Source organism: Sinocyclocheilus rhinocerous, unplaced genomic scaffold (genome assembly GCF_001515625.1).
Source record: "Sinocyclocheilus rhinocerous isolate Xijiao unplaced genomic scaffold, SAMN03320098_v1.1 scaffold755, whole genome shotgun sequence".
NCBI lineage: Eukaryota > Metazoa > Chordata > Actinopteri > Cypriniformes > Cyprinidae > Sinocyclocheilus > Sinocyclocheilus rhinocerous.
Genome location: NW_015659385.1, coordinates 162,006 through 182,924, shown reverse-complemented (window position 1 = coordinate 182,924; position 20,919 = coordinate 162,006). Strand labels below are relative to the sequence as shown.

At 36.3% G+C, this 20,919-nt stretch overlaps 1 protein-coding gene across 2 annotated transcripts in view; it reads right to left on the bottom strand.

Moving 5' to 3' along the window:
- dgkg (diacylglycerol kinase, gamma) overlaps positions 1–20,919 on the bottom strand; it is a 131,161-nt gene that overhangs the window by 67,886 nt on the left and 42,356 nt on the right. The window contains exons 3-14 of one of the 2 annotated variants that reach the window (XM_016532382.1): positions 15,103–15,179; positions 12,342–12,362; positions 11,728–11,881; positions 6,526–6,786; positions 6,115–6,261; positions 5,070–5,119; positions 4,589–4,663; positions 4,375–4,494; positions 4,167–4,284; positions 2,596–2,684; positions 1,328–1,444; positions 664–762 (exon numbers count right to left, since the gene is read on the bottom strand). In XM_016532382.1, coding sequence (XP_016387868.1) covers positions 664–762; positions 1,328–1,444; positions 2,596–2,684; positions 4,167–4,284; positions 4,375–4,494; positions 4,589–4,663; positions 5,070–5,119; positions 6,115–6,261; positions 6,526–6,786; positions 11,728–11,881; positions 12,342–12,362; positions 15,103–15,179 — 1,328 coding nt within the window. The remainder of the gene's footprint in view (positions 1–663; positions 763–1,327; positions 1,445–2,595; positions 2,685–4,166; positions 4,285–4,374; positions 4,495–4,588; positions 4,664–5,069; positions 5,120–6,114; positions 6,262–6,525; positions 6,787–11,727; positions 11,882–12,341; positions 12,363–15,102; positions 15,180–20,919) is intronic. The other variant, XM_016532383.1, reaches the window with a different exon arrangement.

The following is a 20,919-nucleotide window of genomic DNA, read 5'->3' as shown; positions in this document are numbered from 1 at the left end:
AGAAATAGGGTCGATGGAGAAAACGAAGTGGCACCCTTGCCTCGACACAGATTCAGGGATTTTTTGCTTCGAGAGCAGACACGGCAAAACGATGCCAAGTAAGTGGTTCGTAATTCATCCGTGTTGTCGAACAAAATATATTTATATATATATAAAAAAAAATATATATATATATATATAAAAAAAAATTCTCCTTCCTTGTAGATGTCTTCTTTTCTTTCTTCTTTTTTTTTTTTTACTTAAGCAACGGACATTGCAAAACATTGCTTTTTAAATAAATATTTAAAGATTTGGAAGCCATGGCAGCGTGCAGGAGAAATATTCTCTTCTTTCTGATGGTTATGTCATGTGCACCTGCAACCATCCAGGTGTGTGAAGGGTGTTTGTTCAATTCACATTAATTAACATCAATTTTCTTAACATTTGTGTGTTGTGTATAACTCTAACATTAAAATAACCTCAAACTATCTAGAAATGACTTGCACTGTGTCTACAATACCCAATTATAAATACAATGAGTATGTATTCTCTATAGCATAGACTACTCATTGGTCCCAGTAGAGAGGAGGCCCATTAAAGAATTCGTTCAGGACCCACCCATTCGTCCTGGGATCCTTGCATTTTAGCATATCAAAAGAGTGCAGTGGGAGAGACTGAACTCACCAGAACAACAGGGCAGATGTACGACGGCAGGAGTGTGTGATCTTTTAATGGCCCACCGTCACATTCAGGCTTTATATTAGACGCACACTTGTTATGGAGCTGGAAAACATACAAATATAGATGAGGAGTGGTGGAGAAAGACACATCAACAGACTGGAATGGACTGGATCTTTTGTGACTTGTTTTATCCTCACTAATCTGACCTTGTAAGAAGACATTAAATGGTAGGAACAAAGAGGACAGCAGGATCTGTACTTGATATTAAATTAGTTGCAGTTTAGAGTTGAAACTGTCAGGAGAGATGGTTCAGAGAGCGTATGAGATATATGCAGGAGCATATAATGTGATAATAAAAATCATTATGCAGAGAAAAAAGCTTTTCAATAAGTGTTAAGTGCTGACACTTATCTTTATTAGGGCTATTTTAAAACAAATTGGCCACGTCCACTAAATGGTGTGAAAGTTTAGTGAAGAACACCACCAAGTGGTGTGAATAAGTATTACATTAAAATGGCTTTTAGAAAAATAGGTAAAAAGGAAAAATGCAGAAAAACGTTAAAAAATTAGTCTTTGCTCAAGGCATTTTTTTTTATTACAATGAATATTAATGCTAACACAAAAGTTTTAGACTCTTACTGGCTACAGTAAGTCAGTATATACTCACAGTGATTTGACACCAAACACAGTGAAGGCCTGTTAGACCTTGATAGCACTTGATACTGCGGTGACATTTGTCACATTTTGTTGGGGAGTTGCCCTCCATCCAAACATGCTGCATAGCCTAGAGAGACATTAAACAGAGACTCATTATTTATTTTAGTTGTGAAATACTCAAACAGCCCATCTATACATTACTGAAATGATTATCCTGCTCTGTCATGCATTTATAAGGCATTTGCACAAGAATTCTATCACTATCTGCAATATTATTTTACTTTACTGACTAAAACAATCACATCACAAGGCAAAACCTCAAGTGTGGAAGAATACAGAGGATATTAGTAAAGAAATAATAATTACCAGTGTTGGAATGCACTAAAATACAAAAAAACGTTTAAGACAAATTCATATGTTATTATACACATTCAGTGATTTTTTTTTGTTGGTTAGAGCTTTTAAAATGATCCTTTAGGAAGGGTCTAGAAAATTACATGTCCTTTTAGTCTAATTAATGTTAAAAGCTAAAAATGAATACTACAACATATAGTATGTGAGATGAAGGTAAGACTAATGAAGTAACTTACAGCACATTACTTTGAATTTGATAGTTTGTAATATTTTTACACAAGCTCCAAGTCTTAATAAACACATTAAGCATGATAACTGATATTTTCACTGTTCAATGCAATTTTATTGCTTTGTACACTAAAATCACACTCCACATCACTTAACACGTCACATAATACACTCTGTGAAATCATAATCTAATGACAACATTTTTTGAACGCAGTGCCTTCCATCTCTGCGGTAGTTACTGCATGGGGAGCGCAGGTTTTAAAGAGGCGTCAGAGACTACTAAAACAGTGCTGTGTGATCTCAGGCTTTCCCCTCTAGTTCTCAGTATAGAAAAAAAGACTTCAAGCAGGATGTTCTCATAGCCTTTCTGACATGTCCACAGAACATTACTTTGAGGTTAAACCAAGCGTTATGGGTCTGGGAAGTTGCCTTGGGTGAAAACTGAGCTGGACTGCGGTCAGTGGATAAAATAATCATAACACGAGTCGTTTACTAATAATAGAACACTGTGATTGTTAGAACTATGAGCTCTGTACCAAACACATAAATCTGGGACTCCTGGTTTCACAAAAATGAAAAATGTGTCTTATAAAATGATTGCTTCTGGCCATACTGTAAATTACTCCTCAGAGAAAAATTCAGTTTAAACACAGTGAGAAGTGTTAATTTGTAAGTTTATGTTGTTTATGCACTCACATTGGTGTGTCTGCGGGACTTGGCGTAGGTGCTAATGCAAGGAGCAATGTCTTTGGACACACAGCGCTCATGGACTGTGTACTTGCATACTGCCAAACAAAAGAAAGGAAGTTGAGAGACGGAGAATGAAAGATTGAAGGGAAACATTTCAAACAGAAAACTACACAGAGAACAGGCAGATGGATAGGTAGTTAGAAAGATAGACAGACAGATAAAGCGATAGATAGACAGACAGATAGAAAGACACAATGAAAGCCAGAACAACACGGGCAGATATAATTAAATAAAATGACAGATAGTTAGAACAACAGATGGCTAGACAGACTGACAGATACAGAGATCGAAAACACAAACAGAATCACGGAAACCAGTCATAAAAATGGAATTTACTGTATAATATCACAGAATTTGACAAATTTTGGATGAATGAATCAAAAGTAGGTCAATACACTCTTAAGCCAAAACGTGATATGGACTACTAGCTGTGAATATTAAGCTGCAAAATACTATTTCAATATTAATCCTGCATGTTCCGCGTGTCTCTGTGTGATTGAATGGCGCAGACGCGTGGTTCCGTTTTACACATACTGAAGTGCATGTGATGCTCGCGGTGTTTTCAGCCTCTGCTGCCTCAATATATGAGTAAACGAACACATGAACATAATCTATAGAACTGCTTTGAAAGTCACTTCATGAGCATTTACTGTTTCTTGTGAGAACAACTATTGTCATATCATGCAAACAGAAAAAATGAAAGGTCTTCACAACAACCTCTCAAAATAAAAGTTCGGTTCAACTTGAAGAAATTGTGACAGAAATATAATATTAATATAATGATAGTACATTACTACTAATAAAATTATTATTAAAACATTATTTTTAAGGAATATTTACCAGACAAAATTATTTACCAGAAAAATGTAAATACACAACAAGGTATTTCTGAAAAATATATAAATAAATAAATAAATTAGTTTTTTTTTTATAACATCAATTATTTACAGATGATTTTGATTATTACAATTTAATGAAACCATTCAAATAGAATCCAGACTATTAAGGAAAACACAGAATTTGGTAAAAATAAAACAACATTTGAGAAAAAAAACATATTTCACAGGGCCTTAAAAATGTAATTCTTGGTTAAACTCTTAATAAATTGCTATTAAATTGATTTCAATTAATTAGATATGCTTTTTGTTTAATAAAATTTTATTTAGCCATTAAAACAGAGTTTAAACAGAAAAAAAATGAATCCAGAAAAAATAAAACAGAAAAACATAATTTGGATAAAATTAAAATGGAATTTGGATTTCATAGGGACTAGGGCCTAGATGACAGAGACTGACAAAATGATAGAATGACAGAACAACATATACAAATGTAGTTAGACAAAACTACAGATAGAACAATAGATGGTTAGACAGAATGACAGACAGACAGATAAATAGAATGACTGACAGACAAACATAGGCAGAAAGACAGATATAGAGATAGACAGAAAGACGACAGATGACAAACAGGCAGATGGACAGAGCAATAGATAGAGAGACGGGCAGACAGATACTCACGTGAGCAGCAAAGGCCCTGTTTTCTTACTCCTAACAACATAGTGTGGCAGTAATTACAGTATGCTGGCTTGTTGAAATGCTTCAGTCTCCATACATGCTGCCCATCTTCCTCTACATTCTGAATGTATGTGAAAGAGGAACAGGAATTAAGATACTACATCTTAATGTATTGTTTCCTCTTTTTAACTCACAATTAGTTTCTCCTCACCGTCTCCATTCCCAGCAGGACCAGGAGTGGTATGGTGGTCATTCCTCCTCTGATCCACTCCTCTAATGTGACCGTTCCATCCCGGTCATAATCAATCTCCTCCATCATCTCCTTCAGAATCTACAATATAAGACATGAAATAAGGGACAATAAGATATGAATTTTACTATGCAAGTTGGGATTGCCTGGTGGAAACATTTAAAGTGATTCATACTGGTCGTAGTTCTGTAGAGTCCCATTCTAGATACTCAGCCACATGGACCATCTGGTTTATGATGCGGTCGAGCTCCTAAATCGACAGATATAATTGCTTTAGATGTTATACACTATAAAGCATACAGTTTTCTAAATTACTAGCCTGGTATTTATAGTTCTCTCCAACTATCAGTTCAAAGTTTCCAAAAAAAAAAAAGATCAATAGTACTGCGAGACAGGCTCTGAATCATCAAGTTCTGATAGTGTTGAGATTAATAAAACATTCAATGAAAGGATGATAATAATATTACATAATCCAAATGAAATGCGCTCTAACTGTGTATGTTGTATTAAACTTGTATGTAACCCTAACAATAAACTGAGCAGTACTCTGTACTGTGCATTTTTAACCCCTTGTTGTTTACAGCACCAATCTAACCACAAAGTCAAACAACTGGACATTTTAAAATGATACATTATAACGGAGATTTCAGACTTACCGAACTGTCCAGCAGACCATTGCCATCTGTGTCGTACAGCCTGAACATGACTTTAGGGTGAGAGAAGTAAAAGATAAGAGACTGCATCTTTTTGTAGTGTAGCAAACATTTGTCAAGTACAGACCCCATGAAAGCATCTGGAGCTCAGGTTATCAAAAGGCAGACTGAGGCAGCTAGTGAGGATTAGCTTTGGGCACAAATAACTTCCTATGCTAAAGAAAGCTTGGCTATGCTAACTCCATGGCAAATAAGGACAGGAGCAGAGATCAGCCCTTACAGAACAAGAGAAAGAGATTCTAGAAGTCTCCTGTCACTCTCACTATGTGTAGGTCAGAAGTCAAGTAAAATGTAGAACTGACAAAGCTGTTGTTGGGTGTACTATATGTAAATATACTGACTTATTATTACTTAACAGATTTATTATTTATAGCTAATAACTTATAGCTACTTACAGATTTTTTTCTATATATTACAAAAGATTTCTATTTCAAACAAATGCTATTCTATTTTGAACATTCGAGTTATCAAATAATCCTGAAAAACTGTATCACAGTTTCCACAAAAATATTAAGCAGCACAACTGTGATCAACATTGATAATAAGACATTTTTCTTAAACACCAAGTATTAGAACGATTTCTGAAGGATCACGCGACACTGATAACTGGAGCAATGGCAGCTGAAAATTCACCTTTGCCATCACATAGGCTACAGTAACTGAAATGAAACTGACTGTTCAAGCATCTCAAAGAACCATAACTGCTTTTCATATGCTGTGTTTAAATATGAACTGTCAGTAAGGAAATTTAATTTGTGACACCTGCCAAGAATGAGGTGACTTTTCACATGTTAGTGACTAATACTGTGCTTTCTGTGGTTGGCACGACAGGTTTGGAGACATGATTTACAAAATTACTTAAAATATATATTATTATTTTTTCTTTAGAAGAACTTTGGAAAAGTGGGAATTATTGTGGATATGTTGTCTTAATGTAAATAAGAAGGAGATTAAAGGAAGAATTATTTTTGAATAATTTCCAACTTACACTCAAGCTTATCCTCTGGCGTCCCCCTCTCCAGCAGGGACAAGTAGCACACAATGTCTTTAAGGAAGACCACTTGGGGTGATGGAGATCCTTTTTGTGGAGAAGGACTCCTCCGGAGAGAAGTACGATTTTCTGATTGATTACGCTCTGGAAGAATGTTAAATTATAATTTTTCAGTTCAATTCAGTTTTATTTATAAAACACATTTAAAATCAACTTTAGTTGGCCAAAGTGCTGTACACTTATATGTATAATATATCAGTAATGACACCAGATATCACAACAAAGTATTTGTGTGGGAGCATCCGAATTCTTAACAGGCAATATTACTTTATAAGACCCTTGTCATGGATTACACGTGTAAAAAAGGGCGGTGAAGATCAAGGTTGTCCCCTTGTTCATGACTCTGACCTGGGGAGAGGCGCGGGGAATTGGTAGTCTTGGAGAGAGCCAAAGCATGGCTGCTGCTGCTGCTGCTGCTCGCTGGGGGATTGGGCTGCATACCGGGTGAGCAGTGGGGGCCTCTGGGTGTGTGGCCCCCTGTACCTGAGCGTTGTGAGGAGGAGCGGGAGGAGCAGGGTGATGTGGTGGCCCCTGAGCCTGGAGTGATCCCTGCTGAGTTCTCTGGTGTATGTCGGCTCATAGCACTCAAAATACTCTTCCCATTCATACCTACAAGGAAAAAAGCAGCACAGGAAAATAGAGAGGAGAATGAAAGTGATGATCTGAAACGAGACAGGAAGAAACATAGCGTAGGGTCTCATTCACTAACTGTGTGTACACACAAATGTGTGTAAAACCTGTGAATGAACATTATTAACAAAAAATCATTATTTATCAATAACTTTTTCAATTAAACTTTAGTGAATTATAGTGAATATACACTCTAAAAATGCTGGGTTAAAAAGGGACAAACCCAGCTATTGGGTTGTTTTGACCCAATTAAGATATTTTTGATGGAATCTGAGAGCTCTCTGACCCTCCCATAGACAGCAAGGGTCCTTACACGATCAAGGCCCAGAAACATAGTAAGGACATCGGTAAAATAATCCATGTGACATCAGGGGTTCAACCGTAATTTTACAAAGCTACGAGAATACTTTTTGTGCGCAAAAGGAAAAAAAAATGTGTATACTGTTTTGTGTCAGTTGCGCCACGCGGATACACTGTTTACGTCGTTTACGCTTTGATTTGAACGAAAACAACGTATCCATGTGGCGCAGCTGACACAAAACAGCACATCTGCATATGATCGGAACTCCACGCAGCTCCCGCGCTACTCTATACTGGTGGTATTACAGTACCACGAGAGCTAAAGAGAGCAGACTGCTCCGTGTGCTTTCGAATCGCTCTCGCGGATGATCGATCTGCTCCGCACCTCTTCTAGTCGAACACACCGGCAAGTGCTTATTGGCTCACTGACGCTGATGAGATTAACCCCTTAGGTATCGAAATTTGGTACCGAACGACAAGACGTTTTTCGATACTCGATGGTATCGAGGCAATTCGGTCGGTGCCTAAAAAGTATCGAACTCGATACCCAGCCCTAGTAATTAATGACAAAATTTTCATTTTTGGGTGAACTATCCCTTTAAAGTGTACTCTTGCATCAACCTCGCAAAGAGTTAAATCTCTTAATTTGTGTAATTTTGCCTTTATAGAACAATGGCTCAAGAGTCATGGAGAGCCTGAAAAGCGGACAGCATGTCTCCAGACAAGAGCAGGTTTCATCGCATAACACCAAGACAAATGCTCATCAGATGTGTGTGGGATCTCCAGACATCTACCAGTTCATTATTTCAGTAATGCAGGCTGAGTGTTTATTACAAACAGGTTTACAAGCAAACTGGTTATGCAGTCTAATCTAATTTAAATGAAAAGATAAAGTGTGATCTGAGACCAAAGGTGAAAGTACTTTATTTGTCATGTTGTATAAAATTGTTTTGCATTGATAATAATAAGAAATGTGTCTTAGGCTGATGATACACGGGGCAACTTTTTGAGCAATATCGCTGTCAACGGGCAACCAGGTGAGACACAGGGCCCACGACCGATCTAAAGTATCCAGATAGAAATTTGTTACCCATTCTCAGTGGGAAAGTGCCCAAACAACATTGCTCAAGAAAAGTTGCCTGGCAAAATTGCTCAAAAAGTTGCCCCGTGTATCATCAGCCTTAAGCAGCAAATCAGCATATTAGATTGATTTCTGAAGGATCATGTGACACTGAAGACTGAAGTAACGGCTGCTGAAAATTCAGCTTTGCCATCTCATTTATATAAAATATATTCATATATAAAACAGTTATTTACCATTGTAATATTTCATAAAATTACAGTTTTTTATCAAATAAATACTGTATTTTTATCAAATAAATGCAAATAAATGAGCATATGAGACTTATTTTTTAAAAGACATTAAATAATCTTTCTGATCCCAAATTTTTGAACAGCAGAGTATCTATTTTGTCGATTTTACCGACTTCAAACTTCAAAATTTATATAAAATATATTTAAATATAAAAGTTCTTTTAAATTGTAATATTTCATAAATTACTGTTTTTCTGATCAAATAAATGCTGTATTTTGATCAAATAAATGAGCATAATAGACTTCTTTCAAAAACAAACTTTTGAACGGCAGAGTATCTATTATGCCGTTTTTAATGTTTTAATTTTTATTTTGTGTACTTCTACAGTACTTTTTTAAAGTAATTTTTAAAATCTGTAATTTTACTTTTACTTAAGTATAGTTTGTTTGAAGTATTGTACTTCGCTACATTTTACACATTAATTACTGAAACTACTGCAGTAAATAATGGGCAGGAGACAAAACTGGCGCTAAAATCACAAGAAAGATGGAGACGGACAAGGCAGGCATTAGTGGTGAAATGAAGTGAACCCCTGGCCATATTTAAGCTCTATTATGCAGTGTAAGCTGTGTTTGCCCAGGGAGACCAAACTAGCAGCTTATAAAATCTTGACATCAACCCTTCGCAAGCATGTAGAGGTAAGGTAAATACTTACATTGTTGCATTGGTGGTTAAAATGAAGCTTTGACAGTTTAGCAAGAGGTTTTGCACACATTAGCCAAAAAGACAGTTGTGCAGGACTTAGGGGTGTGCGGTATATATCGTCTGCAATAATATCGTAATTGTTGTTTTAACGATGTGCGATTTGACATTATCGAATATTTTGCAAAAAACAAACAAAACACTCCTACAGAGCGCACGCGTGAGCACAATTAGAGTGAGTTCTTTCACGGCGTGATTCAGTCCGTTAAAATGCATTTAGAAAGATCACAAAATTGAAGATATAGGGACAGAAAATGTACATATTTATATAATTTCATGTAGCTGATCAATATCACAAGAAGAGTGCTGTTTTTTCTTCCAAAATCAGCATGATTACATATTGATTTTTAACAACAGTTCAATAAACAAGTTAATTAAGAGACTGACGTTTTAGACACCATATTGTCTGTTTTTGCTCTATTTCGACAACAAAAATAATTCCAAACACCACAGCACAGTTCTGCGTCTCTAAGCAACATTTAGTTCCTGAATGAATCAACCGTTTAAATGATTTGGTTCAATCGCAATGACTCACTTATTAACAGTTACTTGCTGACACCTACTGGCGGATTTGATTTCATATTTAAAATTTCAAATATGAGTATTCAACATTTTATGTCTTATATATCAAAACATTATGTATGCATTTGTAACTGCAGATTAAATGCATTCATGTGATGCATTAAACGGTGTGTAAATACATCTAAATGTCACTTCCGATGCAGCTTCTGTGTTTCCTCTGCATTGCAAAGATGAATTTTGTTGATACTGATTTAATTTGCTTGGTAACAGCCCAAATGTCTTATTATTGTAAATGACTGATTAAATGTAAAAATTTGGCTCAAAGGATAATGAACACTTTTAGAAAAAATGCCTTTATAAAGGTAAAAATGCCCACAAAAGGTAAAAATCTATTTAAACTTATTGGAAAACAATAATTTCTATCACTGACCACACAGAATATGAAGAATATCAAAAACTTTAGGAGTGTCCACGGCAGTCCTTAAGATACCAGCATAATAACACTCTCAGCAAAATATTGTCTAATTAACGTTATCGATCCCAGAAAATATCAAGATATCTTATTTTGTCAATATCGCACACCCCTAGCAGGACTTATAATGTTGGTTGGCACCAGGGTGAGAAATGTATGGGGGCTTGGGGCAAAAATGTCACCCAAATTTATGATTAGGTGCAAAAAGTCTTCCTGCACAATTAAGCAAGAACTATTACAGCGGTCACGATTTAAATGTGAAATGTGAAATGAATGAAAAGTGTTACATTTTAGAGTAGATCTGCTCATGTTGCATCAGATGTCTTTAAACTCGCGTTTTGCAGTGTTGAGCATAATAACCATTCACACACCTTTCTGTTGAGTTTATGAATGCAATGTCCAATCAGAGGCGTTTTGATTCATCACCGCGGAGAACGCCAGAGTTGTTCAAGTGTGCGTGCTCAGTGAATGAATTCTGAATGTGCATTTGCAAATTCTGTCATAATCATAAACAACAAAGAGAAAAATAAATGTAAGCGATTGATTTGCTTTAGTAAATATGGGAGTTTTTGCGAAAGTGCATAGCTCACATTAGATTGAAGTCATGGACCGCTTCAGTGTCCTTTGCGCACTTTCTTTGTATAATATATAATAGTATTTGTTTTGTTTTTCATGCTACTGAAATAACCAATGTGAAGTCTTAATTTTCGAATCCTTCAAAAGCAATTAAAAATTTCATAAACTGTTCTTAGCTTGTTTTGTTGGTAGCCAGAATATAACTTGCTTTTTCTGCCTACAGTACTTGGTGGGATGGTCTGCATTAAAACTACACATACCTCCCTAAATGTTTTAAATGTCATGTGCTGACATTTTATTTATTTTTTTGCTATTGCAGTTTAACTTGTTACGGTGTTCCTTTAATTAAAAACAACTAGATTGCGATCTATAAGCCTATCCCATGAGTAAATTTTAAATGAGCTACTTTTTACTTTTACTTGAGTAGATTTTTTGACTGGCACTTTTACTTGTACTTAAAGAAAATTGTATTAATGTAATGGTACTTTTACTTGAGTAGGAAATTTGAGTACTCTTTCCACCTCTGCATTTGAAAGGTATTATTTCCATTAGAACTTAAATTATCAGTATAACATGCTGAGTAAACTGAAAAAAAAAATCTTGATGAATTTTTAGTATTTGGTTTGCAGCTCTTTTGCTTTAATGGCAGCAGCACTCTAGATAAACTCCAAAAGTTTACAAATAGTGAAGAATTGTAAATGTTTCTTATTTTATGTCATCCTAAAACTTAAAGCTTATTTCCAGATATAAATCGATTTGAATCTGGACCCAACTGTTTATGTATTAGCGCACAAGTGTGTTTCAGTGCAGTTTTTCATTCACAGCTCCCAAAAAATTTACCTGATGAACATAGTGCTATAAAATATGTAAACTGACACCTGTTTCTCCTATTAAAACTGCTAAAATAAATATGAAACACAGACTTTCATGACCCGTTATAGATAGTATGAAGGCATTTTAAAAGAGTATTTACCCAGCATGCCTGCTCCAGATCGAGAGGTGTCAGGGGAGCTGCCTCCGCCATTCTTGCTCTTGAAGGAGGTGAAGAGGTGTTTGCAAAGTTCCTCAGGGATGTCATTCTCCAGATAGGTTGTCATGAATAGCTGGAAGCCCTCATAGTCGATGGGCTGCAGGAGACAAGTGGAGAGATGATGAGAAATGAGAAGACAGGAAGCCTGAGAGATGAAATAAAGCCATGAATATGCAGCTTCCTGCTCCTTTATGTTTTCAGCAGAGAGGATGTTCCTGTCTTTGGGCATGAATGACATGCTCACGCATTTCATTATGACACATGGCAACAAAAATACAGAGGGAGCCCACAGACACACATCAAAATATAGTAAAAACACATACATTTGCACATTTTTTGCTGCTCATAGAAACAAAATCTTCGGAGGTTACAAAAACACCATGATGAAGAGGCCGTTAATGGAATTTAAAGTAGCACAGAAAAAGCACTGGGTGCGACCTCTGATCTTCAGTAGACATTATAGCAAGACTATCTTGTTAGACAGGGAGGGGTCGGGGCATGCAGTCTGTAGACACATTGAACCACAGAACATGCAAACCCAGAACGTAACAGCTTACTTGGTTGAGAACATCTTGCTTCTGTGTGGCAGTCAGAGATATATGAAGAGGGTAGAGGGAGAGAGGGGTTATATACACTGCTGTGGTAGTTCGTGCAGAGGGAAGGGATCAGTGAATGGTGTTACCTTTCATATCCTCTGCTCCTCTGACACGCAATGAATTGACATTATTCCTTCTTTAATGCTGTATTGCATTAGTCCACCTGCATCATACTTAATGCTGTTTTGCAGGTTTAGTGGCAGGAGAATCCACTGGTTTATTTGCATAATCCAGACCTACTTCTTTAAGGTGGTAATTTTCTCTCAGTAAGAAAATGGGGAAAAACATCCACCTTATTTTTCTCATAAGAACGTGCGCGACCATTTGTAAATTTTATGTGCGAGGTCCGGTCTTCCGGTCTCATTCACTTCCAGCTATTTTTAGCTGTACAAAACAGCTTGTTTTGCTGCTTGATATTGCAAACTGGTGTTTCTTACCATATTATTTTAATGTATTATCACTACCGGTTTGTAGTGCAAACAGTTTTACCGTTTACTGCACTTTGTTATTCTTTTCGTTACTTCCCTACAGTGGCTAATGAACCAGAAGTCTCGCACATTCACAGAAAACAGCTTACTTCCATGTTGAAAAATAAGGTGGATAAAGGACTAAAAAGGGGAAAGTTTTATTAACATTGATGAAAATATTTTACATATAAACTTACATATAAAATTAGCATAGCTAGGGGAAAAAAGAAACAAAACTAAAATACACTATAGGTTGGTAAGATTTTTTTTGTTGTTTAAAATTTCAAGTAAAATGTTTTTAAGTTTCTTATGCTCACAGAGGCTGCATTTATTTGATTAAGAACAGAAAGTAACTATTTTCTGCTTTAATATATTTTAAAATATAGTGTATTCATGTCACGGAAAAACTAGTATTATTATTTCTTATATATTTTGTCTAAACCCTTATTATTACCCATGTTTACATAGTTGTGCGGCTTACAATTTTTATGGAAATGTGTGAGAACCTACATTTTTTTCTTCTTTGAGTATTCTTTGATGAATAGCAAGCTCAAAATAAAAATATTAAAACTCTTTTGTAACATTATGAGTGTCTTAACTGTCACTTTTGATCAATCAATCAATCAATCAATCAATCTTACTGGTCCAAAACTTTTGAACAGTAATGTACATTAAAAAATGTTATGGTTACAAAACTAGTTTAAATAAATATAAAAAAAACATTTTAGTTTTTTTATACATGCTGTATTATAAAACTTGTAATTTCTTGTAATCTTGTAATAATGAAAATTCCACCAGACAGCAAAAACACTAGGCTGTGCTGAGAAAATAAAATAAAATGTAATAAACACGTTAAAATGAAACTGGAAATCTCTAAAAAAACTAAACTAAAATTGACAGTGATATCTAATAAAAACAAAAATTGAAACGACAACCTGGAAATAAAATAGGAATCAAAACTAAATTTAAAATGTAAAACCCAAAGCCCTTAAAGAGAATTCACTTCAGTTTAAGCACATGATTCACTAAAGAAAATGCGCAAATCGGGCACTGGCACAAAAGCACCCACATATTCTATGCTAAGACAATTTCCAAGGCATTGTGGGTCAATTCCCCTTTAATCATATCATTGCAAGAATGAACAAACCTAAATCCATTAGATCCCTCTTGTTGCTGAAATGAAACTCTGGAAAAAGGCAAAAAGCCAATAAGGCAAAAACAGGCAAGACAAGTAGGAGATAAGGAAGTGGAAGTGGACAGAGAGGAACTTGCATGCAAAGGTAGGCTGTCCTTGAAGGGCTGCAAACGTTGGGCAGATGCACACCAAAAACAGGAAGGTGAAAGTAACCGAACCCAAATGACTCTCTTTGTCTAAGTATTAGCAAACACGTTTATATGTTTTGGTGGTGTGAAAAGCAGCATAACCAGCCGTGGCTGTAAGAGAAACTTCCTGTCTGACTTTCAAATGCGCAAAACACAGAGGCTGGCCCTGCTATCAAATAATGCAGGAAACAATGAACCGTTTATTTAACCTTTCACTGGCGCCCATTTTTACAGACACCCTTCCTTTGACAAAGGTTACAGAGTCACCATAATTAAACATCATTATACTCAAAACAGCCGTGACTTGTTGAGGCTGCGATGAAGGATATTTACAGCCCAACTGCAGTCAGTCAGTCAATCGAGGCTGTATACATGAGTGAAATACAGCACTCTGTCATCGTAAGCAGGCAGCACAGTGGCACTCATGGCATGTCACCTCCATTTTGCGATACTTCCAGACTTTATAATTTAAACCGAATTGATGAACAATGCAAAGCATGCGATGTCACACCACAGCCAACCTGGCGTCAGCTTCAAACCCGTGCTTATTCACTATTGATTCAGCCAAGGCTCTGGGTCACAACCTGTGGCGCCAAACCCTGAGCAGCCTCTTATTTATGCCAGTGCGGAGGAGAGGAGAGAAATATAATGGCGACACTCCATAAAGCAAATTATAGATGCGGCTGCCTGCTGGCTTTGTTGTCACGGCAATGTGATGCATGGGCTTTATGATGTCAGCGAGGACCTTCTCTAATAGGAGGCGATATCTGGACACTTTATTTCGGGGAGCGGATAACTAAGCATTTCCTGTAGTGACTTGCGGCCTGAGTCAGGTTGTATTGGTGTTCTGTCAAGTCACAGCCAGAAGCTCCACTGCCTCTAAACAGATCATTTAATCAGACCAGATCACGGCCGCTCCTGCCATTACATACCTGTTCAGGGTTGTACTTGGAGAGGACACCATTTCCATGAAACTCTTCCAGGACATCTTTAAGCTTCTTGGAGGAATCTGGAGAAAAAAAATAAAAATGAAAAGGAAAACACTTAGTCAGATATACAGCTGTACTCGTAAGTGTATATACTAATGCTTTACTGGCAAGCTGTAACTCTGCTAATATTCGTATTAAATAAAATAAAATAAAATAAAATGATTTTAGCTCCCAACATATTGGCTGATGTTCTACAGCACATCTCCTTTTCATGAGGCCCTTTCATTAGCAAATTCACTTGAAAACCAGGAACATTACAAGCAGAACAACATTTGTTAATCTTGCATCTTGGGTGTGTTTCATAAAAAAAAAATGAAATTTAAAAAAAAAATGTAATTTCTTATTTTCAACTCATATTGCATGAGTTCAAAGTCTTAACGCAAAGTTATCTCCAAACACAACAGAAATGTACTTGAAACAAACTACATGCATCATCCATAACATTTTGAAAAAAGGCCTTGCATTTAGTATCTATTACTGGAAACATTAGATGTACGGCGTAATCTGGCAAAATAGGCTAATTAAGCAGAGATAATAGCGGAGCAGAAAATGTCACCAAAGCTTATTAGCATTACGCCAGTAGAAATGAGCCTGCTGCCCCAGGCTACATTTTTATTTTCTGAATTGGTTGTCACACACGTGTCTTCTGAATGCCGCCCAGGGGGGCAGAACAAGGTGCTTTCCTCACAGAGGTTGCTAATCTCACCCCAGTACTGATAGCAGTCATCACTGTCTCCTATTGACTAGCTATGTCTGTTAATGTTTATTATTCCCACATGCTTAATCTCCTTGCTTTCAATTTATGCTGGATTTTTAGCGGCCTTTAAGAAAATAAACAAAATACACATACGACTTGAAGTCACTTGATTTGTGCAGGACTGGCACTTACTCATTACAACCATTTTTTGTTAATTAAAACAAACTAACAAAAATTGCTTTTGGTAACTGAAATAAAGCTGAAATGAAATAAAATATAAAAAATTAGATTAAAAAAAAAGGCTACCTTAGCAACTAACTGAAAAAGTTTAAGTGCTGAAAATGACCAAAACTGAAATACAAATAAATTAACGCTATGTGGAAATATATAAAAAAAAAAAAAGAAAGAAAAAATTAAAAGCACACATAAAATTGCTAAAACTCAAATTAAAATATAAAAAAATGAAAAAATGAAAATATAAAAGTAAAACTAATTCAAAGTATGAATAAATCCTATAATAAATAAAAAAATAATACCGATTGCAAACATTGGTAGGTGAATAAATAGTTACCATTTGCTCACCATCATGTCACTCTAATCTGTATGCTGTTTTTTTTTTCATTGAATACAAAATTACACATTTTTGAAGACGATTATCAATGACAATTCAAATTTAGTTCTTTCTCACATGACTTCTGAAGGCTTACACCCTACTTTTTTATTAAGATAAAATATTTGTTTTATGGTGCCTTTTTTTGGTGTTTTGACTAGAGGTCAATAGGCTAGGGACCGGAATTAGCCTATTTTCCGCATGATTGGCCGGTCAGTCTGCCGATTCATTTTGTCGTCACAGCTACGCTACTCAGACAATATGTCTGAGTGTGAGAGACAGACTCGTGCAGAAATCAAAACAAATGAGCGCCACAGCACACACAGAAAGGTATAGATGCATTCTGCGGTAGAAAAAAAATTATATTTCTAATATATGATATCAGGGCCGTGCACAGGGGGGTGGCCCGGTGGCTAGAGCCACTGCCCCTCTGCTCTCATCGGCTGAGGTGCCCCTCTCACCAACCCATCACCCCACCATCACCCCAGCTCAAAGCGTTCTGTTACTGTTCCGCTAAAGATCCACTGATTCTGATAATCCGCCCGCTCCGCAGCATCACTCACAATCTGTGTGCCCACTCTCTGGAGAGTTGAGACGACAGTTCCTAAAGGTAGTTGCATTAACAGGTAGATGCATTACAATCCACATTACAGTCAGTGGTTGATCCGCTGAATTAGTAATTTGGTAGTAAGTTTTTGTATTTCTGTCGGTAATGATTTGCTCTCGGTCTTCTAAAAGTGCTAACAACTTGTACAAAATATCCACGTTCTTAGAATTAGATTGTCTAATCAAATTATTGTACCCGAATAGAATATAAATAACACCAAATTTGCTGTAGTTGGCATACTTTGAAGACAAAAAAAAAAAGCCTTCACAAAAAAGAAGACGGAGAGAGAAAGAGTGAAGGGAGGCTGCTAAAGACAGTTCAACATTGCAAACATGGATTCAAAGCTCCAGCAAGCCAGCAGGTAAATCATCATATAGAATATTTAGCAGTTTGTCACACTTTAATTCTTGTAATTAAGTATATTTCCCATTATAATCATTTGTCTTAGTTGATACTAGTAATCTATATAACACATATTTATAACATTTTATTAAAACCATATTAATAGTAGGCCTATAAATAGTTTAAAAAGTCATATAGATGTTCTAAATGAGATGTTTATGTGTAAGCTATAATATAGATTTATGCTGTATAATATTAAATTAAATGTATAATGCTTATACTTTCATTGAAGATGAGGCAGAAGCAGGCTCAGAGAGTGAGGGAGAGCCCACTGAGCATCAGCCAAATCAGACAGGTACAGGTAAGACTGTTAAACTGGCTGACAGCAAAGGAATATGCTAGTGTGACAAAAAGAAAGATATACATTAAATTATTCAAATGAAAGAGTAATTACATTACAACAACAAAAATTGAATTAGCACTAAGCCTACAATTGTATTTACAATATGATTGTAAAAGGTTTGTGTGACGAGTGGGGCCCTGTATAATATACTGTATGTAAGCAACATTACACGACCAAGATGTTTCCCCGAATATCAACACGATTGCAAGGTGACACTGTAAGTTAAAATTAAGTGACTTACATTTTAGACATAATATTGACTGTTTTTGCTTACTTTCGCCCATGAAAATAGTTCCAATCACAGCAAAGCTGTTGTGTGTGTTTCCCAGCAACACACAGCTCCGTTTTGTTACTGAATGAATCCCCGTTTTTGAACGAATCGATTGAGTCAATGATTCAGTGACCCATTCATAACAACAGTGAGTCAACATGCCTTTTTCTGAATGAATCAGTCATTTGAAAGAATCGGTTGAATGACTCAATCATTAAAACTTCATTTGCTGCCATCTACTGGTGGTTTGGTTTCATATTTGAAAAAGTATCATTGCATTTTTCCCAACATTTCTTATTTGTATGTTCAAAAAATTTTTTTTTTAATATTAATCTTATAAAATTATGCATTTGCAATTTTGCAGTGTAAATGCATTTATGGCACCTCAGCTTCATCAAACAGTCTGTGTAAATACATCTAATGCCACTTCAGATGCAGCTTCTGTGTTTCCTGCAGTGAAAAGATGGAGTTTGTTGATACTGATTTCATTTGAATGGTAACAACCATACAGTTTCTTATTATTCTAACTGAATTAATTGAAAATGTAAGAATTTGAAAAATGACACATTTAATAAGGTTAGGGGAAAAAAAGACCATTTATAAACATGACATCTGGGACTTTATAAACAGCAGCTCATTTATTATACACAGACACATAGTTTATTTTGAGAGTTGTTTAAGTGTGATAACATCTGTAACTTAGTCCAGGTTGGGGGAATTGTAATGTTTAGTAATTTCTTTTATTAAGCAAATTATTTTTGCATTTAAATTTGCATAGATTTTTGTTTGTATTTGCTGTCAATTATAGTTCTTAGAGAGAAAATTGGAATCGACAAAAATCGGTATCGGCAGGTTACACTTACCAAAAAAATCGGAAATCGGAATCAGCCAAGAAAATTGCAGTCGGTGCATCTCTAGTTATAGAAAAACATGAATAATTCTCAGGGTTTCCACGGGTCCTTAAAAAGTCTTAAATTTAGTTGTATCAAATTTAAAGGCCATAAAAATACTTAAATGGTACATGAAAGTCTTAATTATGATTTCAAGTGGTCTTAAATTTGGGGACGGAAAGGATGATTAAACTTCAAAAGTTCCAAAAGCGCCACCTGCTGGCAGAGAATGAATGTGCATTTATAATGAGCCCTCCTGCTGTTTTTGTTCAGACCAATGTGAAAATCAACTGATGTTTGTAAATGTGAACTAGTGGAACGATGGGAAGATAATGCATTAAAAAAATCTAAACAATTAAGTAAGTAAAATATATTTACATGTCATTTAATTTAATAGAGTAATAATATGATACTTTCGACTTATCCGTTTTCTTAATAATGGTTTAAAAGCTGAAATGTTAAGTTTATCATTTACATTTAATCATTTAGCAGACGCTTTTCTCCAAAGCAACTTACAAATAAGAACAATAGGAGCAATCAAATCAACATGAGAGCAACAGTATGCTGTGACAAGTCCCAGATATTCCAGCAAAGTGCACATAGCAAGGATTTTTTAAATAAAATAAATAAATAGAGAGACAGAATAGAAATAGAAAAAGTAAGTGCTAATTTCACTGGGTCAAGTGTTGAGGAAAAAGTTTTTTTTTTTTAAATGGCTAAAGACTCAGCTGCTCTGATTGAGCCAGGCAGGTCATTCCAACAGCAGGGAACAGACAAGAAAAAGGTCCATGAGAGTGATTTTGTGCCTTTTTCGGATGGCACCACAAGGCGCCGTTCAATTGCAGAATGCAAGGTTCTGGAGGGCACATAGGTCTTAAGTAGTGAGTTTAAGTATAGTGGTGCAGAGCCAGTGGTTGTCTTGTAGTCAAACATCAGAGCCTTGAATTTGATGCGAGCAGCTATTGGCAGCCAGTGCAAACTGATGAAAAGACTTGTGATGTGGGCTCTCTTCGGCTCATTAAAGACCACTCTTGCTGCCTCATTCTGGATCAGTTGCAGAGGTTTGACAGTACATGCTGGAAGACCTGCCAAGAGAGCATTACAATAGTCTAGTTTGGATAAAACAAGAGCTTGGACGAGAAGTTGTGTGGAATGCTCCGATAGGAAGGGTCTAATCTTCCTAGTGTTGTATAAGGCAAATCTGCAGAATCGGGCCATTGTAGCAGTATGGTCTGTGAAGCTTAAACGATCACAACTCCAAGGTTCCTGACTGTCCTGGAAGGAGTTATGAGAGGTAGAGTTGTGTGTCATCAGCGTAGCAGTGATAGGAAAAAACAAGTTCCTGAATGACAGATCCAAGTGATGATATGTAGATGGAGAAGAGAAGTGGTCCAAGCAAGGAGCCCTGAGGTACCCCAGTAGCAAGATTTTGCTACTTAGACACCTCACCCCTCCAAGATACCCCGAAGGACCTACCTGAGAGGTAAGACTTGAACCACTGGAGCATGGTTCCTGAGATGCCCTTTGTCATGAGGGTTGTTATGAGGATCTGGTGGTTAAATGTGTCAAAAGCAGCAGACGGATCCAGCAAGATGAGTACTAATGATTTGGAAGCTGCTTTTGCCTGTCTCAGGGCTTCAGTAACTGAGAGCAGGGCAGTCTCAGTTGAGTGGCCACTCTTGAAGCCAGACTGGTTGATGTCCAGGAGGTTGTTCTGTGTGAGTAGACAGTTGGTCGTCTACTTGCACAACTCTCTGAAGTGTCTTTGCAATGAATGGAAGAAGGGACACTGGTCTGTAGTTTTCTAAAAGTGCTGAATTTAGAGTAGGTGCTTGTCAGTACGTGGTATGGAGAATTGGTCGCTGATGGTTGTGGTTTTATTTATGAAGAATGTGGCAAAGGTGTCAGCTGTTAAGAGTCGATGTTGGAATGGGGGGGGG